This window comes from Thunnus albacares, chromosome 10 (assembly GCF_914725855.1).
Source record: "Thunnus albacares chromosome 10, fThuAlb1.1, whole genome shotgun sequence".
Taxonomy (NCBI): Eukaryota; Metazoa; Chordata; class Actinopteri; order Scombriformes; family Scombridae; genus Thunnus; species Thunnus albacares.
In genome coordinates, this window is record NC_058115.1 from 24,662,694 (window position 1) to 24,686,744 (window position 24,051).

The window sequence follows — 24,051 nt, forward strand, 5'->3', positions numbered from 1 at the left end:
GTTGAGGAGCAGTTCGAGGTCCATGATGTGAGTAAGAAGTTTTTTAAATTTATGCTGGTGTGTCACAGGGTGCTTGCAAGCTGAGACGAAGGGAAGAGGAGCGGATATGGTGTGTTTAAATACCCTGTAGTGCGGAAATGAGTTGCGTACAAGGCGTGGTCTTTGGTTCCCGAACTTTGTTTATAAGTCTATAAACTTCATATAAATTTAAATCAGTGAGTCTTTAAAAGGTTGCCAGTTCTTTTAAATGTTTTATGTAATGTTTAAATCAAATTTATTTATCAAACAATTATAAACAATTTATTAAACAATGTGAATAGGCTATGCCTATGAGACCCTGTGAACTATGGATGAAAGACAGTGATCTTTAGCACTTTTATTGCATCTTTTGTTGTGTCAAAATCAAAATTAACCCAGCTATTAATAAAATATTACTCAAATAAACAGTCATCTTTTATGTTTGGGGTCAAATTGACCCCAGCAATTTAAACCTACAAAGTACTCTTGTGGAAAAGAGAGAAAATCTGTGCTAGAAACCAAGAACCAGACAGGGACATTTGTGCTCAATCCTGTATTCCTTCTCTATCAATTCAGTGTTCAGTTCAAAGGAGCTTTACAGGCTTTATTTGCACAGGAAACCTGTGTTTCATTGCCATAGCAAGTGTGAAATAAAAACAAAAAGAATTGTGATTTTGCTCTCTGTTATTGTTTTTATTTTAAAAAAATGCAGCTACAGTTGTACCAGTCTGCCACTGAGAGTCGCTGTTCAACTGCTCTGTTCAGGGGTGCTGCTGTAGTGTCTGAATCTAGAGAACTGAAAGAAAAGAAGAGAGACACACAGTTAATATGACAAAAACAACTAAAATAAAACCATTAACCTTGATCATCTGTACATGTGTGCATTGTGTTAGTGATCTGTGATAATAGGCATCGCTGTCTTGGGGTAATTTAGCCAGAAACAGCTCTACTTAAAATATCTATTCAGTTACATGGGAGCAGAGCAACTCTGACAGCTGAAACTATATTAAATTAGTTGCAAATTATATCATTAATATGTCGAATTAAGCTGGATCCCTTCCTGATTAATAACATATTTTAAATTTAAAGTTAGTGTAAAAGAAAACAAGAGACTTCTATTTAACACATTATACATGTTAGAAAATAATTGCTGAAAACATGTGAAAAGACTGTGAACTACAAACAAGTGACTTTAAACGACAAACCGGTACAGGTCTGAGTGCTTGACCCCTACAGTGAGGGGATCTGGTGGCTCTGCTATTCTGTGGGGGGCATTTTGCTGGCATGGTTTGGGTCCACTTAGAGGAAAGGGTCACTGAAAATGAATACAAAGTTGTTCTGAGTGATCGCCTTCATCCTGTGATGAAACATTTCTATCCTGATGGGACTGGTCTCTTCCAGGATGACAATGTACCAATCCACAGGGCATGAGGGGTCACTGAATGGTTTGATGAGTATGAAAATGATGTGAATCATACACTACAGCCTTCACAGTCACCAGATCTCATGGTGCTCCTCAGCCTTGGCATTGATTCTACAAGTCTCTGCAACTCTACTGGAGAAATGAACACCATTCTTCAAAAAGATATTCCCTCATTTGGTGTTTTGATGATGGTGGTGGAGAGCGGTGTCTAACATGTCAGTTCAAAATCTCCCATAGGTGTTCAATTGGGTTGAGATCTGTTGACTGGGAAGGTCATAGCATATGATTCACATCATTTTCATACTCATCAAACCATTCAGTGACCCCTCAAGGCCTATGAATTGGGACATTGTCGTCCTTGAAGAGACCACTCCCATCAGGATAGGAATGTTTCATCATACAATAAAGGTGATCACTCAGAACAACTTTGTATTGATTTGCAGTGATCCTTCCCTCAAAGAGGACAAGGGGATCCAAACCATGCCAGTAGATTGCCCCCCAAAGCATAACAGTGCCTCCGGATCCCCTCACTGTAGGGGTCAAGAATTCGGACCTATTTTTCCCTTAATTTGTCACCTGTCTGTATGTAGTGCTGAATTGCGGAGTTACAGCGTTAAACTGTTTTTCACCATTTCTGTGTTCAGGATTTTTTTGGGCTGGCCTGAAATGGTGGCTCAATGACATTGAGGGGTTACTAGCATGACCCCTCCAACACTATATAAACTAGAGCGCATTGCACTCATAGTTACTATTTTTACACCTGGTGTAAACACCTTTCATCAGAGACAACTGGGATTCACTTCGGATAATCCATTGTTACCGGTGAATGGGGCCATTTTCAGTCAACATTAGTGCTCAAGGAGTTATTTTAAACCCAGCTGAATCATCCATTAACAGGGGAAGCTGCCAGCAACTTCCGCTTCTGCACCGGCTGTGCAGCTGGTCCCCAGCCAGAGGGAGAGCATTTGCCGGGCAGCACTTCACCAAAAAGCGTGGCGTGAGAGGCAAGGGTGATGGCCACAATAAAGCCACCAAAGACTTTTCAGCAGAGAAGTGAATAGCATTAAGTGCGCCGAACTTTGGTGCCCTTCCCTTGAAAAAAACAACAATTTGACATTACGATTTGGCTGATTGGTTAATTACACATTTTTTCTGTGGTGTGACAATCTCATAATACATATTTATTATTGCTTTACATGGACTGTAAACAAAGAGAGTGTAGAGACTTCATTAAAGTGACTTTAACCAGTAAAATGCACATTTCCGGACAGTGATTAAGCCAGTCTCTACACCACAGATGGTTAGTTGAGGTAATAGTCAAGCTAACGTTAACTGCGTGCTATACTGCAAGCTCTAATGTTAGGCGTTAACCAGGCTGATCATTTAAGCAGCTAACCCCTGCTGCCCATTAGCGAGCTAATGTTACATGACTCAGCTTGTACTCAACAGTACAGTATCCATTTTAAATTCATGATTCATTCACAAAAATATTTTAAAAAGTGCTTACATGACCTGCAACAACCAGACAAAAATAGCAAATGTTAAATGCTTGGAGCTACTTGGCATTTTCAAATGTATTTTTTTCCATATAGGTATACCTGCGCTTGCTGGATTCTTCAATTTATTAAAGTTTCATAGGCCACATTGAATAACACCTTAACAAACCTTAATCTGTATCTTACTGTTGTAAAGTCCTAGACATTTTGGTCCAATCTGCGCTCCCTACACACAGGCTGTCAATGTCAAAGCACTGACACAGCAATTCAATTTCAGTCTCTCCATATATTGTGTCCTCGGGCCAGTACTGTGCGTTTCCCCTCTGGCTGAGTTCAGTGTAGCGCACTGGCCTATCCTCTTGCTCCTGTCAGTGACTCTGGCTAGCTGCTGCTGTGGTAGCCTCCTGCAGCTGCTCTTGCTCGCTAGCATTACCACTGCAACCGCCCCCGTGTGTCATTGTGGCCATCCTGACTCATTTAGAAACATCATGAGACTACTTTTGTTTTGAAAAAAGATAGCAAATTTAATTTCTTTTTGACACTTCTACTTTGCAGTTGCACACTTCTGATGCTCTATGCTTCAGTGGTCTGACTGCAGCAGGTTTTGGCTTTTTTTTTTTTTTTTTTTGTCTGTGTACATGACATTGGCCTTGTTATGCAACAATTTTTCGCTCAGTGCACTCACTTGCACCAACAGTTAGATCTCCCAATTTTTTAAGAATAAGTCTTAACTAATGAAGAGCATGAAATTGCTTTAAAATTGGTCTGTAAATTAAAGCATATATTTTTTTCATTTTATTTGATGTTATTATTATCGTTTTTAGACCATGAGATGAGAAATAGGTACTGGAACACAGGCAGTCAAAAACCACAAGGTCCCGGATATGGCCCCTGGTGGAGAACAAACACCATACAAATGGACAGGGTCTGCTTCAGTATACCACCTCTGATCATGCATGTAGCATCATGTAAAATCAATAGACCAAGAGAGTACAGAAGTCATTAACCCTCTTGCGTGATGTGGATGCAAGAAACAGCATTTCAGACGGCTTTGTTTGATGGTTTAAAACTCTCTGAAGACTTTCTTTAGAGGTGGCTTAGTGTGTGACACTGATCATAACCACCAAACCTCCTAGCCCAAAACCACGCGTTGAGAACATTAGTAGCGCCTCTTTTTTGCACGTCTAACCTAACCTTTCTCACATGCTGTCAAATACTGGTCATGGCTTTTCTGAGTCATAAGCCTTTCAGTGTTTGGTCAGAAATTGCCAGGCACAGCTTTTGTGTGTCAGTGTAGCTGCTGCATGTGGCTTTATTGTCATTGTTCAAGACAACGAAATTGCAGAACCCTCTAAGTGTGTAGAACATGTAACAAAATAAAAAAGTAATAAAAGGACATAAAAACATTAAAACATTAGACTGTTACATAAAATACATAAAGTGCAAAGTATATTAAAGTACTGGGCTTGTGCTCCAGTTATTGCAAACCCAGGGTACGTGTAGTGCATTAAAAAAGTATATAAAAGCACTGGGCTTGCTCCAGTTATTGCACACGGGGGGATAGGGATAGAAGCAGCATTGTTTAGTGGGGCCACAACTGTGGGAAAGAAATTGTTTTTCTTTCTGGAAGTCCGAGCTGCAATGTTTCTGAATCTCCTTCCAAATGGCAAGAGGTTGAACAGGTGATGACTCAGGTGGGATGATTCCCACCTGCAGGCATCGTAAGGTGTAGATTGAGTCCAAGTCCGATAGATGTGTCCCGATAAAATCTTGTGCTTTGTTCACTATCCGCTGGAGAAATTTTAATTCGGCGTGATTGCAGTTGACATACCAAATTGTCATGCAGTATGTCAGTATGCTCTCAATAGCACTGTAAAAGTTTACAAGTAGTTTTTGGTGTAGACTAGTTCTCTTTAATATCCTAGATAGTAGAGGTGCTGCTGGGCTTTCCCTACTATCACAGAGGTGTGGGTGATCCAGCTGAGCTCCTCTGTAATGTGCACCTCCAAAAACTTAAAGCATGTGACCTTTTCCACAGTGTCTCTATTTCTGTGGAGTTGGGCGTGTCCTTTTTTGCTTTCCTGTCGTAAACGATCACTTCCTTGGTTTTTTTGATATTGAGTGACAGGTTGTGATTATTGCACTATGTGTACAGTCTCTGCACCTCTTCTCTGTATAGTGTTTCATCATTCTTTGTTATCAATCCAATGACTGTAGTGTCATCCACAAACTTTACAATGGAGTTGGTAGAGTAAGCGGGGACACAGTCATGTGTGAAGAGGGTGTAGAGGAGTAGTACTCCTGTGTTCAGGGTCAGGGTAGATGAGGTGTACTTGTCCAGTCTGACCATCTGGGCAGTCAAGAAGTCTAAAATCCAGTTACAGGTGTGTGCATTGAGTTCCAGAATGTGTAGTTTGGTGACCAGCCTATTGTGTAGTATTAAAAGCTGGACTATGGTTGATAAAGAGCATCCTAGCATAGGTGTTGGGTTGTTCCACATGCTCCAGAACTGTATGGAGAGCAGTGTAAATAGTATCGTCCGATGATCTATTTGCTTTGCTAGTGCTGCCTCACTGTTTACAAGGTGGGAGGTCTTCCCTTTGTAGTTTGTGATGGACCTAATCCCCTTGCACACACGTTGTGGGTTGTTGGCATTGTTGAAAAATGTCTCAATTTGTTGTTCATGTTTGTTCTTAGCAGCATTGATGCCTTTCTGTGGTTTCTCCTGGCTTTGCTGTACAGTGCTGCATCTTTGGATCTATAGGCGGCATCCCGAGCCCTGAGCAGACATCAGACATCGCTTTTGATTCAGGAATACACAAATGTCTTCATGGCTGGTGACATCGTCCACAAAGTATTTGATATAATCCATGACAGTGGCGGTATATTCCTCTATACTAATTCCTGTGTCCTGTGATAATGCTATATGTGCAAACATATTCCAATCTGTACTCGCAAAACAGTCCTGGAGCTGGAAGTTAGCTGCCATGGGCCACACTCACTGTTTTGACAGTTGTTTTTTATGTTTGTATTATTGGTTTGTAGGCTGAAATGAGGACATGAAATGAGGATGAAATAAGGCCAGGTGGTCAGAAAGTCCCAGGTGGGGGCAAGGGTATGCCTTATATGCCCCTGTGAGGTTGGTATAAACCTGGCCTAAGGTGTTTGCAATTCACATACCGGCTAAACTTGGGGAAAACTGTCTTAAGGTTGGCTTGATTGAAATCGCCAGCAGCAATAAACACTCCATCAGAATGAGCAGCAAGACAAAGTTATTTATTGATAACATCATGCAGTTCTGTTAGTGCTAGCGTGATGTTAGCTTTTGGTGGTATATAGACTGCCATGATGTAGAGAATGGAGAATTCTCTCTGTAGGTGAAAAGGCCTGCATTTTAGCAATAAATATTCCAGATTGGGACAGCAATGTCTGTTGTTGATGACAGAGTTTGTGCACCAAGCGTTGTTGATATAGATGCATAAGATTTCTTACCAGAATGGTGTTTTCTATCAGCTGTATAGACAGTCCGGCCTGCCAGCTCCATAGCTTCATCAGGAGTGTTATGATCCAGCCATGTTTCTGTGAATATCATTGTGCAACAGTCTGATAAATCCTTATGTGCTGCGAGTCTCAGTCTGATCTCGTCCATTTTGTTTGAGATGGATCGGACATTTGTATATTGGGAAGATAGTGGGAAGCGATAGTTTGAATGGTGCAGTCTTTAGTCTAGCCCTAGCCCAGCTTGCTTTCCAGGCTTCTGCTCCCACTCTTTATGCCGTCTACGATGCCTCCTGTCCAGGGTTAGTTTCCAGGTGAGCCCAGGGTCCTGGCGGTGATCTCCAGTGGAGTGAGAAAATTCTATGGGAACTCCACAACATCTCTGTTCGTATGGTAAATATTCAAGAGTTCTTATCGGCTGTACTATACAGCGATTGACCGATATCCATGTAGAACTAAACATATAAGAGAAAGATGTAATAAAAACACACTGTGCAGAGGAGAGCTTGGAGCTGCTGCAACAGTGTGCACCACCATCTTTGGTGACTTCAAGATTAAGAAAGAGTAAATTTGATATGGTGGGTGTGTGCAGAGAAGCATGGTTTTGGGTGCAAATCAAGTTAATTTGAGAAAATCCATGCTCATACTCAGCACTTTATATAAGAATGCTATTGACAGCAACAAATAGCTCCTTCAGTTCATAACGACTGTCTTTTACATCTGAATCTCTGTATTCTCTGTAGGCCTGAATGACGTGTATGGAATGCGGACTGGACCAAAACATTAAGTTCAGGGTTTGCATTAATACGTCAAATTTGTACATCTTAATGATAGAAAATACCCTGTTAACACATCAAATTTGAACATCTTAAGGCCTTTAAAATTTGGTGGAACCACTTCATCAGCTTCTGAGGGGAAACCCTACATACAATCATTGGAAGAGAGAAAACATTTCCCCACTCAACCTACCTTGTAAGAACTAAGGTTAAGAAATAATATTGATTGTTAAACTTCTTTTAAATAATAAATGTTATCTAATAAAAAATGTGAAATTGCATGAAAATTGGTCTGTAAATTAAAATATATATATTATTTTATTTTATTTTATTGTTTTTGTTTTTATACCAGGAGAGGTACCAGATTCGCGTAAATAGATACCGGAACACAGGCAATCAAAAACCATGAGGTCGTGGATATGGCCCCTGGTGGGGGACAAACACCATACAAATGGACAGAGTCTGCTTCAGTATGCCACCTCTAATCATGCATGTAGCATTATGTAGCATCACTTCTATAGAGAGTATAGAAGTCATTAACCCTCTTGCCTGATGTGGAGGCAAGAAATAGCATTTCAGAGGAGTTTGTGTAATGGTTTAAAGCTTTCTAAAGAGTTTCTTTAGAGGTGGCTTCATGCATCACTTATTGTTAAGATCTGGTCCACAACTACAAGTTGAGAACATTAGTGGTTACTCTTCTTTTGCATGTCTAACCTGCTACATCCTGTGGAACACTGGTCATACCTGCTCTGAGTCATAAGTCTTTCGATGTTTGGTCAGTTACTAAGAAATGGCCAGCCACAGCTTTTATGTGTCAGTGTAGCTGCTGCACGTGGTTTTGCTTCTTTCCCACGATGTTAGGCAGACAACTTTTGCACAGTGCTGTGAGATTTGAAAGATGGAAATAGATATATTTTCATCATTATATTTAATGAATATTTTTAAAATCTTTTTGTTAATTTTAATGAAACTAAATGATACTGACAATATTTTAATGCACAAAATGGAGTGCATTAAATGAATGTGCTCGTGTTTGATTTGAGTATATGGGAAAAACAAAATACCTGACAGCTTTTGGCTGTTGTGGCCAAATATACAGAAAACTGTTAAACTCTTCTTCTCTTTAAAAATTAAGATGAACATAGGCAGATACCTCTAACAGAGCTCTGTGTAGACAGAGTGTAACAGACAACACACAACACCACATGTTTCATGTAATACACTAATTACTTTAATTTACAGTATATAATTGACCCATAGAGATGTTCCCAGTGTTATAGCACTATACTGAGGCAGAATCTTTGCAGCATGAATGTCAAACCCTCTTGGCTGATGTACCAAAATGCATCCTATTAAATTCCATGAGGACCACTGTGGGGTGGCTGTGTGTTTTGGTAGTACACATCAGACCCAGAACCATGTAGACTCACAATGTTTCTATGCTTTGAATGCAGATAAGTGGGGTTTTGTTGAGTTTTTCCCTCAGTTTTAATAACAGAAGTTTAATGTTTATTGTGAAATAAAACTAAAAAGATAAATATAATTTAGCAAAATGCATTAAAGTCAAATGTTTTGGGAGTGGAGAAAATTAAGTATTCTTTGGAGCAACATATAAAATTTGCGTCATGCAAAGTTATTTCTTGATCTTGGTAACTGCAGCTGACAAAACAATCTCACCTCGGGGTGTATTTATTAGCTGTTCTGGAGTTCATTCAATCATACACCAATCATACTATTCCCATTCTAAATTATTTCTAATGCTATCCATAACTCCACTTCACTCCACTATTACACATGAATGCATTATACAGAGACACAAACATAAGTTGTTAAATGCATTTTATTTAATGAGCAATTGAAATACACATCAGCTGTTGAATCAGTTCTCAAAATAACGAATGTCTCCGCCATAGTGCACAGGAAAGCCTTTTTCACATTTGATTATTATTTTCCGGTTCAAGGCTTCACCATTGTAATGACACCCTTGAGACTTGGCACTCTTTTTCAGTTTACAGACAACAATGTCAAATTGTTCAAGGCTTAAGGTCTGTTTCTTATATGGCTTTCCATTACCCGCACAGACTGTTTTGACTGTGTCGATGTTAGCTTGGATGAAGGTGTTGGTCTTCTTACACAGTTTTTTAGTGGAGATTTTCCTTTTTTGTATCACATCATCACACTCGTCGACAGTCATGTGGTCAATGACATGCTGGACTTTGAACTTGTTGAATCGATTGTTGATTTTTCCTTTCCGAGAGAGCACAGCGGCAGAGAGCAGCACCAGCAGCAAACAGACAAACTGGATCCTCATGATTTCCTGGTGGAGAAAAGGCAGGAAAAGCAATACTTTTAGCCATTCTAGCGGCATGACTTGAGGGATGGCAATGTTGTTTTGTTGGTTGGTCCATCACTTCAGTCCAGACTGAGATATTTCAAAAACTATTAGATGGATTACCATGACTTTTGAAAACATTCATGATCCTTACTGACGTTGGTGATCCCCTGATTTTTCCTCTAGTGCTACCATGAGGTTGGCATTAATGGCTTTAAGTGAAATGATTCAGCAACTATTGCCATTCAATTTGGCACAAACATTCACGTCCCCCTCAAGATGAATTGGAAATACACTGGTGTTACCCTAATCTTTCTTCTAATGCCACCATCAGGTCAAAATTTCAGTTTGTCCAATATCTTTGGTTTATTAAATGAGTAGTTAAATATCTTACGACATTTCTAAACTAAGATGGTGACAATAATAAACCTGCTTAACATCAGCATGCAAAGCAATGTTGTTCCTAAGTACAGTCTCACAGAGCCACTAGCATGGCTGTAGACACTTAGTTACACACTGGAGTACCTGAAATCTACATTTTTAGCCATTTTCCTGCTCAGAATGCCTGTTGCCTGTTTCAGGAGGCTCTGATGACAGTGAATGGGTGTTATCCATATTGTAATACGCCTCCTGATTTACTTATTTTTGGGAGTAGACCAGTCTGGTAAAGATAACATTTGTATGTTGAATGTCATTAAGGCATCTATGGGTCAACCAGTGTTACCATACAATGCTGTGACCAGAGTTGACTGGAGTGATATTCATAGAAATACAGCCACATGTCAAAACTATGTCTAATAGCAATGAGTTGCAGACCTGCAGCAAAATCAGCACAGCAAAAATGCAAAAAACCACAACCACAAGACAGAAGCCTTGAATACTTACTGACACTGTGACATTAGTAAAGAGAAAAAAAGAGATGCAGACCTGTTCTAAAGTGAAATTGCAACGACTTCTTCCTTCTTCTTCTTAGTACTTTCTGCAAAAACAGAAACAAACCATTTGATTAAGATTATTTTACTGTTTATTATAAGTTGACAAATTTGTCTAACCAATGATGCAAATCATAAAAAGCCAATTTACCTGTATCACAGACACTGATCAGTGACAATGAAGCATCTGAAAATTGTTGAATCTTCTTCAGAGTTTAGTTCCTCGACATGTCAACTCCCCGCCCTCACACCTTCTATGTACTGTCCTATCATACATGACCACAACCTGTGTCTACCACCAGGCTCATCTGCATGCATTAATGCTGAACATCCTGGCTGCTACATCACTGCCTGTTTTCAGCAGATTTAACATACTCTGCCTGACCTGCTGCTTCATGTATTGCTATTTAAATTTAAGTGAATTTTGGATGTTCTTTTCAAAATATGTTTATGTCAATCAAAAGTTTTGTATCTTAGATTCTGCCAGATATTGTGTTCATGAGCTTTGCATGAGCGGAACCACACTGACAAAATAAACTGTGAATTGCTGTTACAATAAATAGTAAAAACTTTGACCTGAGTATTAGGTGGTAATTTGATTTATTTGTCATAAGGATGTGCCTAACAAAGTCCAGGCCTCGGACAGAGCATTTTAAGAAGGTAAGAGTGAAATGCTGCACATATGAGAAATCCAAACAGTCCTTTTATTTTGGGATAAATGCAATACATTAATAATAGTGAGGACTTATGGTGACACTTAGGAATGTGCAGTTTGACTCCCATTGGGCCATCTATGCAAAAATATATATTTTAAGAATACTTACAGTTAATTAAAGCATCAGTCAAATTACTTGTACTACATTCTGCACTCACAGGATAACACAAGTCATATCTTTCTTGACACTGCTGCCATCTTTTGGTAAGTTGCAGTCTGTGTGTTTAATTAACAAAAAAAGGATGAAGTAACCAGGTTTATTCAAAACAAGCCCAATGTTTGTTGACTAGATCAGTTTTTTTTACTCTGGGGAAGCCTTGTTCTCAATGGACTTTAGATACTGAGGACCACAAGATGTTCACATAATTTATTTGACAACTGTACTCATAGAAGATGTTGATGTCAGTCATTGTGTCAACCATGCTCCTGAGAGCCAGTCACTGCTTGGATTAATAGACAATCAAAAGGATCAATAAAATTAAAAAAAATAAATAAATAAATTTAAAAAAATTTGTTTTTCACTTTGATTCGTGGCTACTTTCTTAATCTTATCATTTCTTTTCTCACCAAGCAGAAGAATCCTCTAGAAAACATACCTTGGACTTGGAAAAAAAAGTTTATTTAAATTTGAATTCAATATTAATGTTGAATGGACATTCATTCCCATTTTTCAGAAACATTTCATAAAGTCTGTTTCTCTGCTTAATGCTTAAAGGTCTGCTGTTACTGTGATGGTTACATTAATGACAACATGCAATAGTGCATATAAAAAGTGGCAGCAGGTTAGATTACCATGCAATCTTGCTTTTGACCCCTTTTGTTCATACCAACTACTGGATTGCACCAGTGTTTTTGCAGTTTTCCTGGGGCGGTAGTATATTTTCTTGCATTCATACACTTAACAATAGCAGTATAGCTCATATATGATTATACCTTTCTGTTGATCAGTTCGTGAAGAAACTGAACAACTCAGTTGTTGACAGTTGTGGTGGATAAATTTACAGACAACAGCTCCATCGCTGCTAGTTAATCAGTCTGCTAAACACACAGAGCTGAGATCATTAGCAACACTGAAAAACAAGCTAACTCTCAGTTGTTTCATAAAGAGGAAGATATTAACGTTCCATTGTCTATTGTGAGGCCAGAGTATGACTGGCTTCACAATTCACCTCAGAGTTTCTTTACCAGCAATGTTTCCATTCACAGTTTTGCAGTGGCTTAATCATCAGCATCTGCTTGTTTGATACTTGAAAATCAAACTCAGTTTTTAAGAGGAGAGGGCAGGGCTGTGACGGCACTGACAAAGATTTTTTTTTTTTTTTTAAATAATGTTGATAGCTATTTTTAGTAGTGAAGGAGTACTGCCTTGACTTGGATCCAGAGAGATAACGCGACTACATTTTAGGGCAGACCTATTCAACTAGTGGCCTGCGAGCTGGATATAGATTTTTTCTATGGCCCGCAAGAAGGTGCCTGCAAATCAGGCTGTCATGGTAAAAATATTTTTATTTTCTTGTGTTTGTTTGTTCAAGGGGACAGATAACTATGGTTCACACTCCAACATAGTGGGTGGCGGTAATGTGCTGGTTGCCACCCGCCATAAAACAGAAAAAAGAAGAAGTATCACACCCGCTCTGTACCTGCCATTTGCTCACTCAGTCAAGTTGCGCCCTGGGCTGGCAGGCTACAGAGAAACTCATGTTAGTCAACAGCAAGCTTCAAAATGTCTCTGTCGAAGCTATGTAAAGTTGATGAAAATCGCCAATTCCAAAACGAATGGACTGACAAGTATTTATTCACTTTGCCAGCTGCAACAAGTAATAAACCAGTGTCTTTATTGTGCAATGCATGCATTGCTGTGATGAAAGAATAAAACGTGAAGAGGCACTACAAGTCAAATCATGGCTCGTTTTCTGCCAGTTTTGCAGAGGGCTCGGAGGAACAGAGAAGAAAATTACAGGGACTGCTAGCATCTTTTCAATGGAGTCAAGTGGCCCTTGGTCGCTTTTGCACGGAACAAGAGAGAGCCATGATAGCATCCCTGCATGTAGCCTGGACACTAACCAGACAGAAGAGGCCTTTTACCAAGGTGAAAACCTTCAGAGATTGCATGCTTGCTGTCATTGATGAAATGGTTGTTGATGAAAAAGTTAAGGAAAGCATCAATTCAGCCATTAAAAAAGTGCCTCTCTCGGACACATCAAGTCTTCGCAGAGTGGAACTACTTGCAAAGGATGTCTCAAGAAAGCTTTTGGAAAACCTTCAAAAAGCAGAGGTTATGTCTATCGCTGTCGACGAGTCAACTGATTGTACCGACATGGCCCAGCTATGCGTCTATGTCAGGTTTTTCAATGGAGTGTGCTTTTGGGAAGAACTTCTGGGGCTTATTCTGTTGGAAGGACACATTACAGGTGAAGTGATTTTTCAAAAGATTGTCTCATTTTTTAATGAGCATGAACTGGATTTACAAAAAGTTTGCCTGTTGGTTACTGATGGCGCTCCGACTATGATCAGTAGAGTGCAAAGGCTAGTGGCGAGGCTATCAGCTATAGCCCCACATATGCAGTTTTTACACTGTATCATTCATCAGTCTTTGCTGTGTGCAAAGCTCAGTGGTGATCTGAAAAACACCATGGACACTGTTATGAACATTGTGAATTTTATTCGATCAACCTCCAGCCTGCAACATCGCCTTTTCCGTCAGCTACCTGACACCTTTGCCGAACACACTGACTTACTTGTACATAACAACGTCAGATTGCTCAGCAAAGAAAAGGTTCTGGACTGTTTCTGTCAACTTCGCCAGGAGATTGTGTCTTTCCTTCACACGTGTAACGGGCAACAAACCTCTTGGAGCGCATGTTGGATGAACAGTTTATGGCAGAAGTCCACTTTCTGTGTGACATTTTTGGACACTTGAACACTTTGAATCTGGAAGTGCAGAGGTGGGGAAAATCTATCGCTGATTTGGTTGAGAGGCTTTGTGCCTTCAAGACAAAGCTAACGATTTTGTTGTCCCATGACCAATGAGAAGTTGCATGAGTGTCTCAGGATTGCCCTTGCTACTTATGAGCCAAACTATGTTGAAATAGCAAAATCAAGGCAGTGCAATTTTTCTCACTGACTCAAACGTTTGAAATGTTTTGTTAGTTTGGCTTTCAATATTTATCTCACAGAACTGTAAATATTTCTGTAATCATATAAAATGTTTTTGTTTTTTTGATTTTGTCAACGCTCATCCTCCATTTAGTTGAAAACAGATCAAAAGCTTATTAAAAAGGTCAATAAACGTTTGCAAATATTCAGTAAGACAATTTTAGAATTTGAAAGAAGAAGTACTGCTGTATAATTTTTTTTAAATATTTTTAATTATTTAGACAACTTACACAGTGGATATGTCTGTCTTCACAACACGGTTTCCTGTTAAAGAAATTATCTCAGTATCTAGTAAAACAGAGTAAGGCATATTAGAGCTCTAGAATAAAGAAAATGGTTCCAGACTATTGAAAAACTATTGAAAAAAGTTGTTTTTTATTTTGAGCAAGAACAGTTTTAGTTTAGAGCATAAGGTTATCATAGACAAAATATTAAATTAGTTACTTCATCAAAGGTACAAACAGAAAAATATTTGGGAAAGCCTGACTTTTTCAACCTGCCGCAACTAAGAACTACCAGAGCTGGATGTAGGACTCAATGGTCTGTTATCAAATCTGCTGACAAATGACAGGAATTGACAGGAATTTTAGTGAAAGTCCTCCACTGGAGTATTCATTTTTCAAGAACTCAGACATGGAAGATAAGTATAGTTTCAATGGTAGTTTAATTTTAACATTCAACCTAAGTATCCATTATCATCACTCACATATTCATGTTTTTTAAACCTCAGATTTGGAGAATGTCAAACATTTGCAAAAGTGTACAACTGACTGCTTTTTAAAAATTGTCAGTGACTAGGGTGTTTTATTTTGTTCACAATGAAGAACTAAACCTTAAGGATCAGGAAAGGTGGATGAAAAAGAAAAAGACAGATGGGGCAGCAAATAAAAACTTGAATTGTTGTGAAAATGGGAATGGAGGTTAAGAAATGAAAATCAATGGGACATCATTGACAGAGACTTGGGGAAAAAAAGAACAAAGGAAGGGAAAGAGGAGGTGCAAAGAAAAGACGTGATAAGAAAGATGAGGTGTAATGAGCAAAAGGTGTGGAAAGAGTAAAACTGTGACACTGACCAAAAAGGATAATACTGATATGTATCTCAAACCCAGAATAAGATAGCTGCAAATTAACTGTAAAAGTGTTTCAGCTGTGACTGTAAAAATGCACCTATTGTAAACAAAGCAACAATAAAGTAAACAATACAGTAGTAGTTACATTATAGTCTTTTGCTATACTTTTAATTGTGTTAGTCATCTATGGGCGGTTAAAAACTGTAACGATGTGGAAATGTTTTCTGACACAGTTGTGTTGTGGAAGCTTCGTCCAGATTCTTTTATCTAACAGAGTTACAGAAACTACATTGATGTAGCAGGCAACTGAGTTGGTAACGTGGAGGTTTACTGTGATCAGACAGGAGCAATGTGTCATTAATAACTGCAAGCCACTTTGTTAAGCTCCACTCAACACTGTCAATGCAGAAACTGAAAACATTAACCAATGATTAAAAAGCTTTACCTTAAATTTAAAACATGAGTTGATCTCTTACATCTCCATGAAGTACAAGCTCTATGAAAATATCAGTTTTCCTGTATGCACCTTAGAGCACATCATGGTCCACCAAATAATCAGTCCTGCATTATGTAATGTCATCATATAACACACTGAATGCATCACAAATCAACACTGCAAGAGGAAAAAAAGCATTTTTGTTGATGCCGCAATTTCACATTCCACATAAGGCCATGAAGATATGGTTTCTAGGTAAGGGACAGTGATGCACAAATCATTTATACCGTAAAGAATGTATCATAATAAAGGCCTCTCTAGGTTTTGGGCCAAATTGAGTTGTTACAATTGCTTTGAAGTATTTATACATTTCATTGACCCTGCCCACACAATCTGACTCTGACAGAGGAATATTTATTTCAGCATCATTCCCTTTGGATGACGAAGAAAGCCATCATAGAAGTTTGATTGTGTTGTCATGGAGACAGATGTTGTTTCATATGTGGACCACACACTGTATGAGCCTCATAGCAAGTAAAACAACTGCCACATGTGACCCAACAATGCTTTTAACCATCCAACATGATCAAACATTCAGTAGCAGCAACATTTTTGAATTTGACAAGAAATATACCAAGGCACTTGAGCTAAGTTATCAACTTTAAATCAGAATTCTTCTTGACATCCAGGAGTTTACTGTTAAGGCAAATACAGCCAAATTTGGCATAATGGCTTCATTCAAAACAGCCTCCCTGCCTCAGATTGAGCAGCTATTTAAAGAGCAATTTACAGTAACACCAGCTGATGTGACTGAATGTAGAAGTGTACTCAAGGGTGTGTCAGTACACTGTGACATCACTGCTGGGTGTGGGTACAGGTGCAACAGAGCACGCTCCTGACCACAACTAACTACACCCAGCAGGGATGCACATTTGAAACATTCAATCAGATGTTGTAGGGCAGTGAAACACAGTTTTTCAGCCTGGTATTAAGTTACTCTTAAAAACACGTCTTTATGTGAATGGGTTGGTTGATTAAAAACAGCTTCTTGTTTCCACCAGAACCTCATAACTCATCAGAGAATGTCTTGGTATTTGTTTTAAAACTCATTTAAGCTGGTTTGGACTCACACTTGATGCCAAATTTACAATATGATTTAACTATAGATGATTTGAATGGGAATTCCTGATTTATAATGAACTCCTAATGAATAGCAAATGTCAGATTTTCATGTCAAACCTCATGTGGCTCCAAGTCTGGTGTGCAACAGCAAATTAAAGAATAACACAACATCAGAACAACCTGTTAAAATCATCTCTGTGGAAAGAGTCTTTTGTGTTTTGTCAAAGAGCCCACATGTGAGGATGATGTCCATTATATAGTGAAGCAGGTTAGCTAGGCACGTACAGTTTCCTTTTTAGCCCCAAGAGAGAGGGCAACAAAAACTGCCACCTTTTCCTTTTTGTGGAATCAAGGGAGCTCTTCTTGGTGGGCCATTTCGTCAAGGCAGCCCTCCTCTCTCAGTGTCCGAAGCCTCCCACACATCAGCACTCACATTAACATCATGCAAATACACTTAGAAAATATAAAATTAATTGGATTAGGGTATATATTTATATAGATTTACACATACATATAAATTCATATACTTTTAAGGAATGTTAATCTATTTTGTTGTGTACTTTTTCTTCTTACAAGGTACAAAATAACTTTTCATACTATGTAACACATTATATAATCAACATATTAAAAAAGCAACTCATCAGTCCTTTTATCATCTTTTAGAAAAAAAAAATCCATAATAAAAATAAGTTCTATATTTTTCTCACTTATATCTTACAATATATTTCTCTCTGTCAAAAAACACGCACACATGTCCCATTTGTGTTTTGTTTGTGGTTTCTCTTGGCAGCAAATTGGCAGCGATCAAACTGAACATGTAAAAAAAAAAAAAAAAAAAATCACATAATGGTGGTGCTCATCAACGTGGAAAAATCTCAGAGCGACACAGCCTCTTGACGAGTAGAATTCACAAAATGGCAGCAGTGGGTGTTGCAAAACAAACAAACAAACTACGGTGCTGTTACAACGGACACTTGGAGCAGCCACATTCCAGGGCCGTTTCCATCTCCTCGGAGTACGAGGTGCCGTCGGTGCAGCGGAAGACCACCTTCCTTCTTCGGCTTTTGGTGACGCCACAGCAAACACCAGGGGGCGCTGCTGTCTGGCAGGATCGAGGACAATCCATGCGTGGAATCTTACTGGTGGATGTGCATGTTCTCATGGGGTGGTGGCGCTTCAGCTGCTCCCTCACCATCTCTCCTTGACATGTCACCTCTGGACATTGGTGGAAAAAGGACACAAGTTAGATATACTAAGATTTCTCAAATCTTGACATCATTTTCTCCTGACCTCTATCCCCTCTTTTTACATTTCATCTGTCTTACCTGTGTTACAGGTTGGTCCAGTGTACCCTGGCTGACAGTGGCAGATGGGCTCTCCTCCCTCTGACACGCGACACTCCCCATGTCCGCAGCGGTGCCCCCTGCATGCTGGAGGCTCCTGCCGTCGATCACAGAATTGGCCCTGGTAGCCTTCACTACACTGGCAACTGTAGGACTGACCCTTCGGCACACACAGACCATGGACACATCTGGAGTGAGAAGGAGAGAGGGAAGACAAGTTAGAGGAGGGCGGCACCTGGAGTAGATGTGTGTATTTACTGGTGATTGCTTTATAACTGGCTGAATAGCAAAGGGCACTCAAGATATGGAAACCAACACTGACTAAAAAAACTCTTATGCCAAATTCATGCCATTAGAATCACCATAAAAAAGTTCACAATTCACTTTCTGGATCAAGAAAGCTCAACCAGGGAAACTCTGCTGCTGTGTGCATGATCAAATGCTTTGGCCACTGCTTTTGGCTATGACAGCTAATTAAATTTTCATGCTTGCTTTTTTTTCCTTACTGACTTTTTATAGGATAAAAATGTCAATAAAAGGATGAAAATGACATAGGATAACTCATTAACACTTTCTTTTACTAGCTATGTTAATCAATCAAAAAGGGTTGCAACAAACAATTTCATTATGAATTAATCGCCTATTTTTTTTCATCAACTGTTTTGTCTATAAAAAGTAAGAAAATAGAAAAAAATGCCCATTAAAATATCTCAGAGCCAAAGTTGACATCCTCACATACTGTACATGCACTTCTTTCTATGTAATTTCTGCCCAGTCTCTGCCTACCTGCTGTTCTGACAGGGGGTTGGTGCTGTTGTCTGGTCACACAAGGCCCCGCTGCGTCCTGGAGGACAGTCACATGTTACCCCCGTCTCCCCGCCCTCTCTGCACGCACCCTGTGCGCACACACTGCAGGTGTGACATCCTGCAAGAATGCCATCAGCCTGGTGACAGGAAAAGAAAGGGAGGAAATACTGTCAAGGGAAACTGAGTTGAAAGGCCTATTAATGCTAATAACCTGGCAAACATTTTGATGTTACAGGATTGTTAAAGCCTTCATCTTCATCATCAGTGTAAATATAGTGCCAAAATGGAGAGATGATACCAGTACTTCTTCAGAGCTGTTGCCAGCATAGCTTTATTGGAATGTGACCTAAATATGGTTATTGTGTGATCTCAATGTTTTTCCACAGTTGCTCATTTTTGAAAATGTTGTGCTTTTTTGGTTTGATGCTGGACTTAAAGATCTTTGCACTGAAGCCCAAAAAGCAGTTTTTCACCATGATGTCATCCCTAGACATTGTTGGATGTCTCTTGCAAAACACAACTTTCTCTGCTGCTATGTTGATAGCTATGGCTTTAAAGGCTGCTTTGTAGCTCCTACAGAACTTCTACTGTTGTAACTCTAAAATAAGGCTGTACAGTATAACAACACCCCCTTTTGCCACGAGTGAACCTTCCCCCATGTTATTACCTTGGCCTCAACCCCTTGTGGTCGTCCTCCTGTGGCTCGGTAACTCAGGTCCTGGGCCTCCCCGTTAATTTTGACATTGTGGATGCAGCCATTGAAGGCCTGAGGGGAACGTTCAGGGCCGGGACGCAGGCCTGAGGCCACCACTTGGGATGGTACGCCTTGGTGATGAAGGAGAACAAGACAGGAGGGTATGGAAAGAAAAAAATGAGAAGAAAATACAACATTTCAGTAAGAATATGACATCATAGCTTTCACTATACTACAACAAAATCATGTTTGCTTTCTTGTTCTCAAGAGGAAAGACTGACTGTTCTCGGGGGCATATCTCACTCGCTTTTAAGGAGAAGTTGAACAAAGAGTTCTTTGTCTCCCAACCACATCCTTTGCTGGGATTTAGTGTGTGTGTGTAGTTACATTTTGCGGGTAACTGTATTTGTGTGTATCCATGCACAGCAAAGATGTGATCACAACCATAGAGAGGCAGTTAAGAGCAGGCAAAATAACATCTGAATGATTAATACAAGTGTCCACAAATGTGTATATACAGTATAAATGTGTGTGTGTGTGTGTGTGTGTGTGCGTGTGTGTGTGTGTGTACCTCCTATGTAAAGCTGAGTGTTGTGGTCAACGGAGGGCTGGCGTGCTAGCTTTCCCAGGCTCTTGGGGGCGCCGTTATCCACAACCAGGCTCAGTGAACGGTTCTGAATCAACAGCTCAACCGTGTGGAAAAGCCCGTCATTCACAGTCTCCACACTGTTACAAACACACATAGAAAGAAAGGAAGGAGAGCTTTTCAGTATGGTTCTTATTATGATAAATTACTGTTGAATTCTACACCAGACAGGAGAATTAGGGAGGAAAAAACATGATAGAGCAAATTGGAAATGCCAGACACAAAACAGACTCCAAACATTTTCAAGTCAAACATTTTTTTTTCTCTGTATTGTTGTGTTTGCAAATCGACCAGACCGAATTAAAAAGAAATTAGGGAAATCTGTGCTGAAATGTTATTCTCAGACATAAAACAGACTGATCACATCCTCTCTATGAAGTGTTCTTTTGGAAGAGATTAAAATACGCCCTCGATCTAGACCCTGGTTTCCGAACATGGGGGTTGAGACCCAGACGCAGCACACTTGTTTATTCTTATGGGCTTGAGCCTCGAAGCGAGACTAAATTTGTACAACTGAACGGCCAGACTCAACCAGTTTAGACCCTTGTGTTAAAGAAAGAAGACTTGTTACTAGAGCTGTGATATTTTTTGGAAGAAATTTTCCACCGAAGAGGAGCCTGCAATGAACCTGGATCATGACCTTTTGCACCATGTCTGACCCTGGGAAGAAAGTGTGTGTGTTTGTGTGTGAGAGTGTGTGTCTGAGATTCCCCCACTAAGTGGTTTTTGCTGGAGGGGAGACAGACAGCTATAGAGACAGTGGTTTGGCACAGCCGAAAGAGAGAGAGCAAGAGAGAGCGGCAAAGAGAGGTAGATGGCGGGGTGGTAAAGTTGACTGTGCCTCCGTTCACCCAAGTTCTTCCTTCCCCGAACCCGGAGAAAACAAGCAGAACAGCAAAAACACAAAAGAACAAGTGAAGCCACTCTTTCCGTTGGTGGTCTGCTCCAGACTCTCACAGCTAAACATCAAGACAATACTTCCCTTTGTCTGCAACCTCTGATTGGCTAACTAGCTAAGGAGCCTCAAGTCAGCTTTGATTGACAGCTGTTTATAGAGCATTCAGATTACAGTGATGTTACATTAACAGCCAATGAAGCAGGGTTGTGAGTTCTGGAGGCGGGCCAGAGTGACTTTTATAGAAAATGCTGACTATAGAAAAAAGAGAAAAACAGAGCAGATGCAATAACATTAGGGGAAGAGGAAGGAGAAAGATTAAATAGGTGAAGAAAATATTATTATTATGATGATATGGTAAAGAAGCAAAACAATAAGAGGATGGAGAAAAGAAAGAGAATGAGGAACTTATTATAAAATGCTGACTAAAAACAGAAAACACAATTTCTTCCCAGTTTTTTAGGATCATTAAGTACAACTGTGCAACCTATTAGGGTTTTACACTTGCAGATACCTTTTCATTTTACATGTAGAGCAATAAGTAAGGTTTACAATGGTGGAAGAAGTACTCAGATCCTTTACTTAAGTAAGTAACAATAATTAAGTAGCAATACCGCAACGCACTCCATGACAAGTAAAATTTCTGCATTTATTCTACTTAAGTAAAAGTACAGAAGTATTAAAAATGTACTTAAAGTATTAAAAGTACAACTACTTACTTTGCAGAAAATCAGCCCCTGTGACAGATATATTAAATCAGCCAAGAAAAATGAAGTTCCTTCTCTAAACTTTGCTTTTTTGTGAAATATTGGAAAGTTTTACCTCTTTAGGCCTCAAACAATTATTCATTTGGTGGAACTGCTAACAACATCTGTAAAATGACAAGGAGCCACAACTACACACAGGGGTTACAAGCCAAAAGGTTTGGGAACTATTGGTTTCATCTTTGACAATGTATTATTTTTTATAAACTTATATTATATTATTATTATATTGTATTATTATATATTATATTATATTAGTTAATATAACATTTTCATCTGAAAAGTAACTACAGCTGTCAAATAAAAATGGTAGTTGTCTCCAAACTGTAGTGGAGTAGAAATACAAAGTAGCATAGAATGAAAATACTTGAGTAAAGCACAAGTACCTAAAAATTATACTTAAGTACAGTACTTGAGTAAATGTACTTAGTTACATTATATTCCACCACTGAAGGTTTACAACATACATACACAAGAACAGATGAATAGGTATTACAAAGAATCAATCATTATTATTAATCATGTAAGTGTCAATTGTATTCTCTCATTTGTATTCGGCCATATTTGAACAGTTTTATAGTAATGTAATGCAAATAATTAACTGGATAAGAGTGTAAAACAAAATCTTTAGAATTACTTTATGTGCAAATCTGAAAATTGGATTAACACATTGCTAAGATAAATGAGAAACAAAGCCATTTATACAGTCAACACTAACAAAAAAAAAAAGTTCTGTTCTTCTGGACATCAATCTAGTTCAGCATTTAGCTGGTGGTTTCTAAAATAAGAGCTCTTACTTCAGTGTAGACCCAACACAGACACATACATGGTTTCCATTAGGAGCCATGTAATTTAATAATGGTCTCAAACGGGCCTGCTGCAACCAAGCAAAATGATGGTCTGCTAGCCTGAAAGATTAGCTCTCTCCCTCCCCACGCTCTTCTCCTATCCTCACTTTGCATTTATTCTCTCCCTTTCCTCTCCCCTCAACACATCTTGCCTCATCTCCTTTCTTTTCTTTCCCAATTTTCTCATTGTCATATTTTTTCTCCCCCCTGATTTCTCCTGGTATGTTCTCCCCTTTTCTTTCCCTTCCTTTCATTTCAACAATCGTTCCCACTCCTTTCGTCTTCTAAGGTCTTCTGTTTCTTTCGTTCCTAGAAGCACTTCATCCCTTTTAAATTTGTTCAAGTCTGGGAATTTAAATCAAACAAGCAGCTCACATAGCTGGAAACATTCTGAAATTGATTTTTATCCACAGGTTTGAACTTAACACACTCATTTTGACACTCTACACACACACATGCACACACGCACACATGCACACATACACACACACACGCACACACGCACACACACACACACACACACACACACACACACACACACACACACACACACACACACACACACACACATGCATGTACACACACGGAGTGCTGAACCTGCTTTGAGACCAAAGCTCCACCAGGTGGCAGTAGATGACTAATGGTCAGTGTTTCCAAGTTTTGACCAGACGCTAGCCCTGCAGGCGCGTGTGTGTGTGTGTGTGTGTGTGTGTGTGTGTGGTGTTTGCCAACATCACACCTCATCTGTGTTTTGACAAGTGGATGCTTTCCAGATCCTGGCTGAGACGTGTGTGTGTGTGTTTACGTGTTTGTGTGTGATTCTATAAATTCCAAATATATAACCACTTATGTATAAATACAGGTACAGTCTCTTTATCAGCACATTATGGAAATATATACTTTTGTGGATTCTGCATGGAGAATTTCTACTTTTTGATAAATATATACTGTATATCTGTCTGTGTGTGTGTGTGCGCATACATAAGTGTGTTTCAGGTTCTTTGAAGGCAGCTGTGTTGGCTTGGTGTATTAGTTAAAAGCAACCCATTGTGGAATTCAATAAAAACAAACACAAAGCC

General features: G+C 39.3%; 1 protein-coding gene and 1 long non-coding RNA gene across 3 annotated transcripts in view; both read right to left on the bottom strand.

Moving 5' to 3' along the window:
- Positions 1-741: 741 nt before the first annotated feature.
- On the bottom strand, positions 742-3,501 carry LOC122989783. Its single transcript, XR_006405157.1, has 2 exons — positions 3,124-3,501; positions 742-814 (listed from the first exon to the last, which is right to left on the bottom strand). It is a non-coding gene; the product is annotated as an uncharacterized LOC122989783 (long non-coding RNA).
- An 11,492-nt stretch (positions 3,502-14,993) lies between these two features.
- Positions 14,994-24,051, bottom strand: part of slit3 (slit homolog 3 (Drosophila)) — a 261,454-nt gene continuing 252,396 nt past the window's right edge. For both annotated transcript variants that reach the window (XM_044364021.1, XM_044364022.1), the window contains 5 exons: positions 20,391-20,545; positions 19,793-19,950; positions 19,105-19,262; positions 18,301-18,506; positions 14,994-18,190 (listed from right to left, as the gene is read on the bottom strand). In XM_044364021.1, coding sequence (XP_044219956.1) covers positions 17,937-18,190; positions 18,301-18,506; positions 19,105-19,262; positions 19,793-19,950; positions 20,391-20,545 — 931 coding nt within the window. In that variant the 3' untranslated portion in view covers positions 14,994-17,936. The remainder of the gene's footprint in view (positions 18,191-18,300; positions 18,507-19,104; positions 19,263-19,792; positions 19,951-20,390; positions 20,546-24,051) is intronic.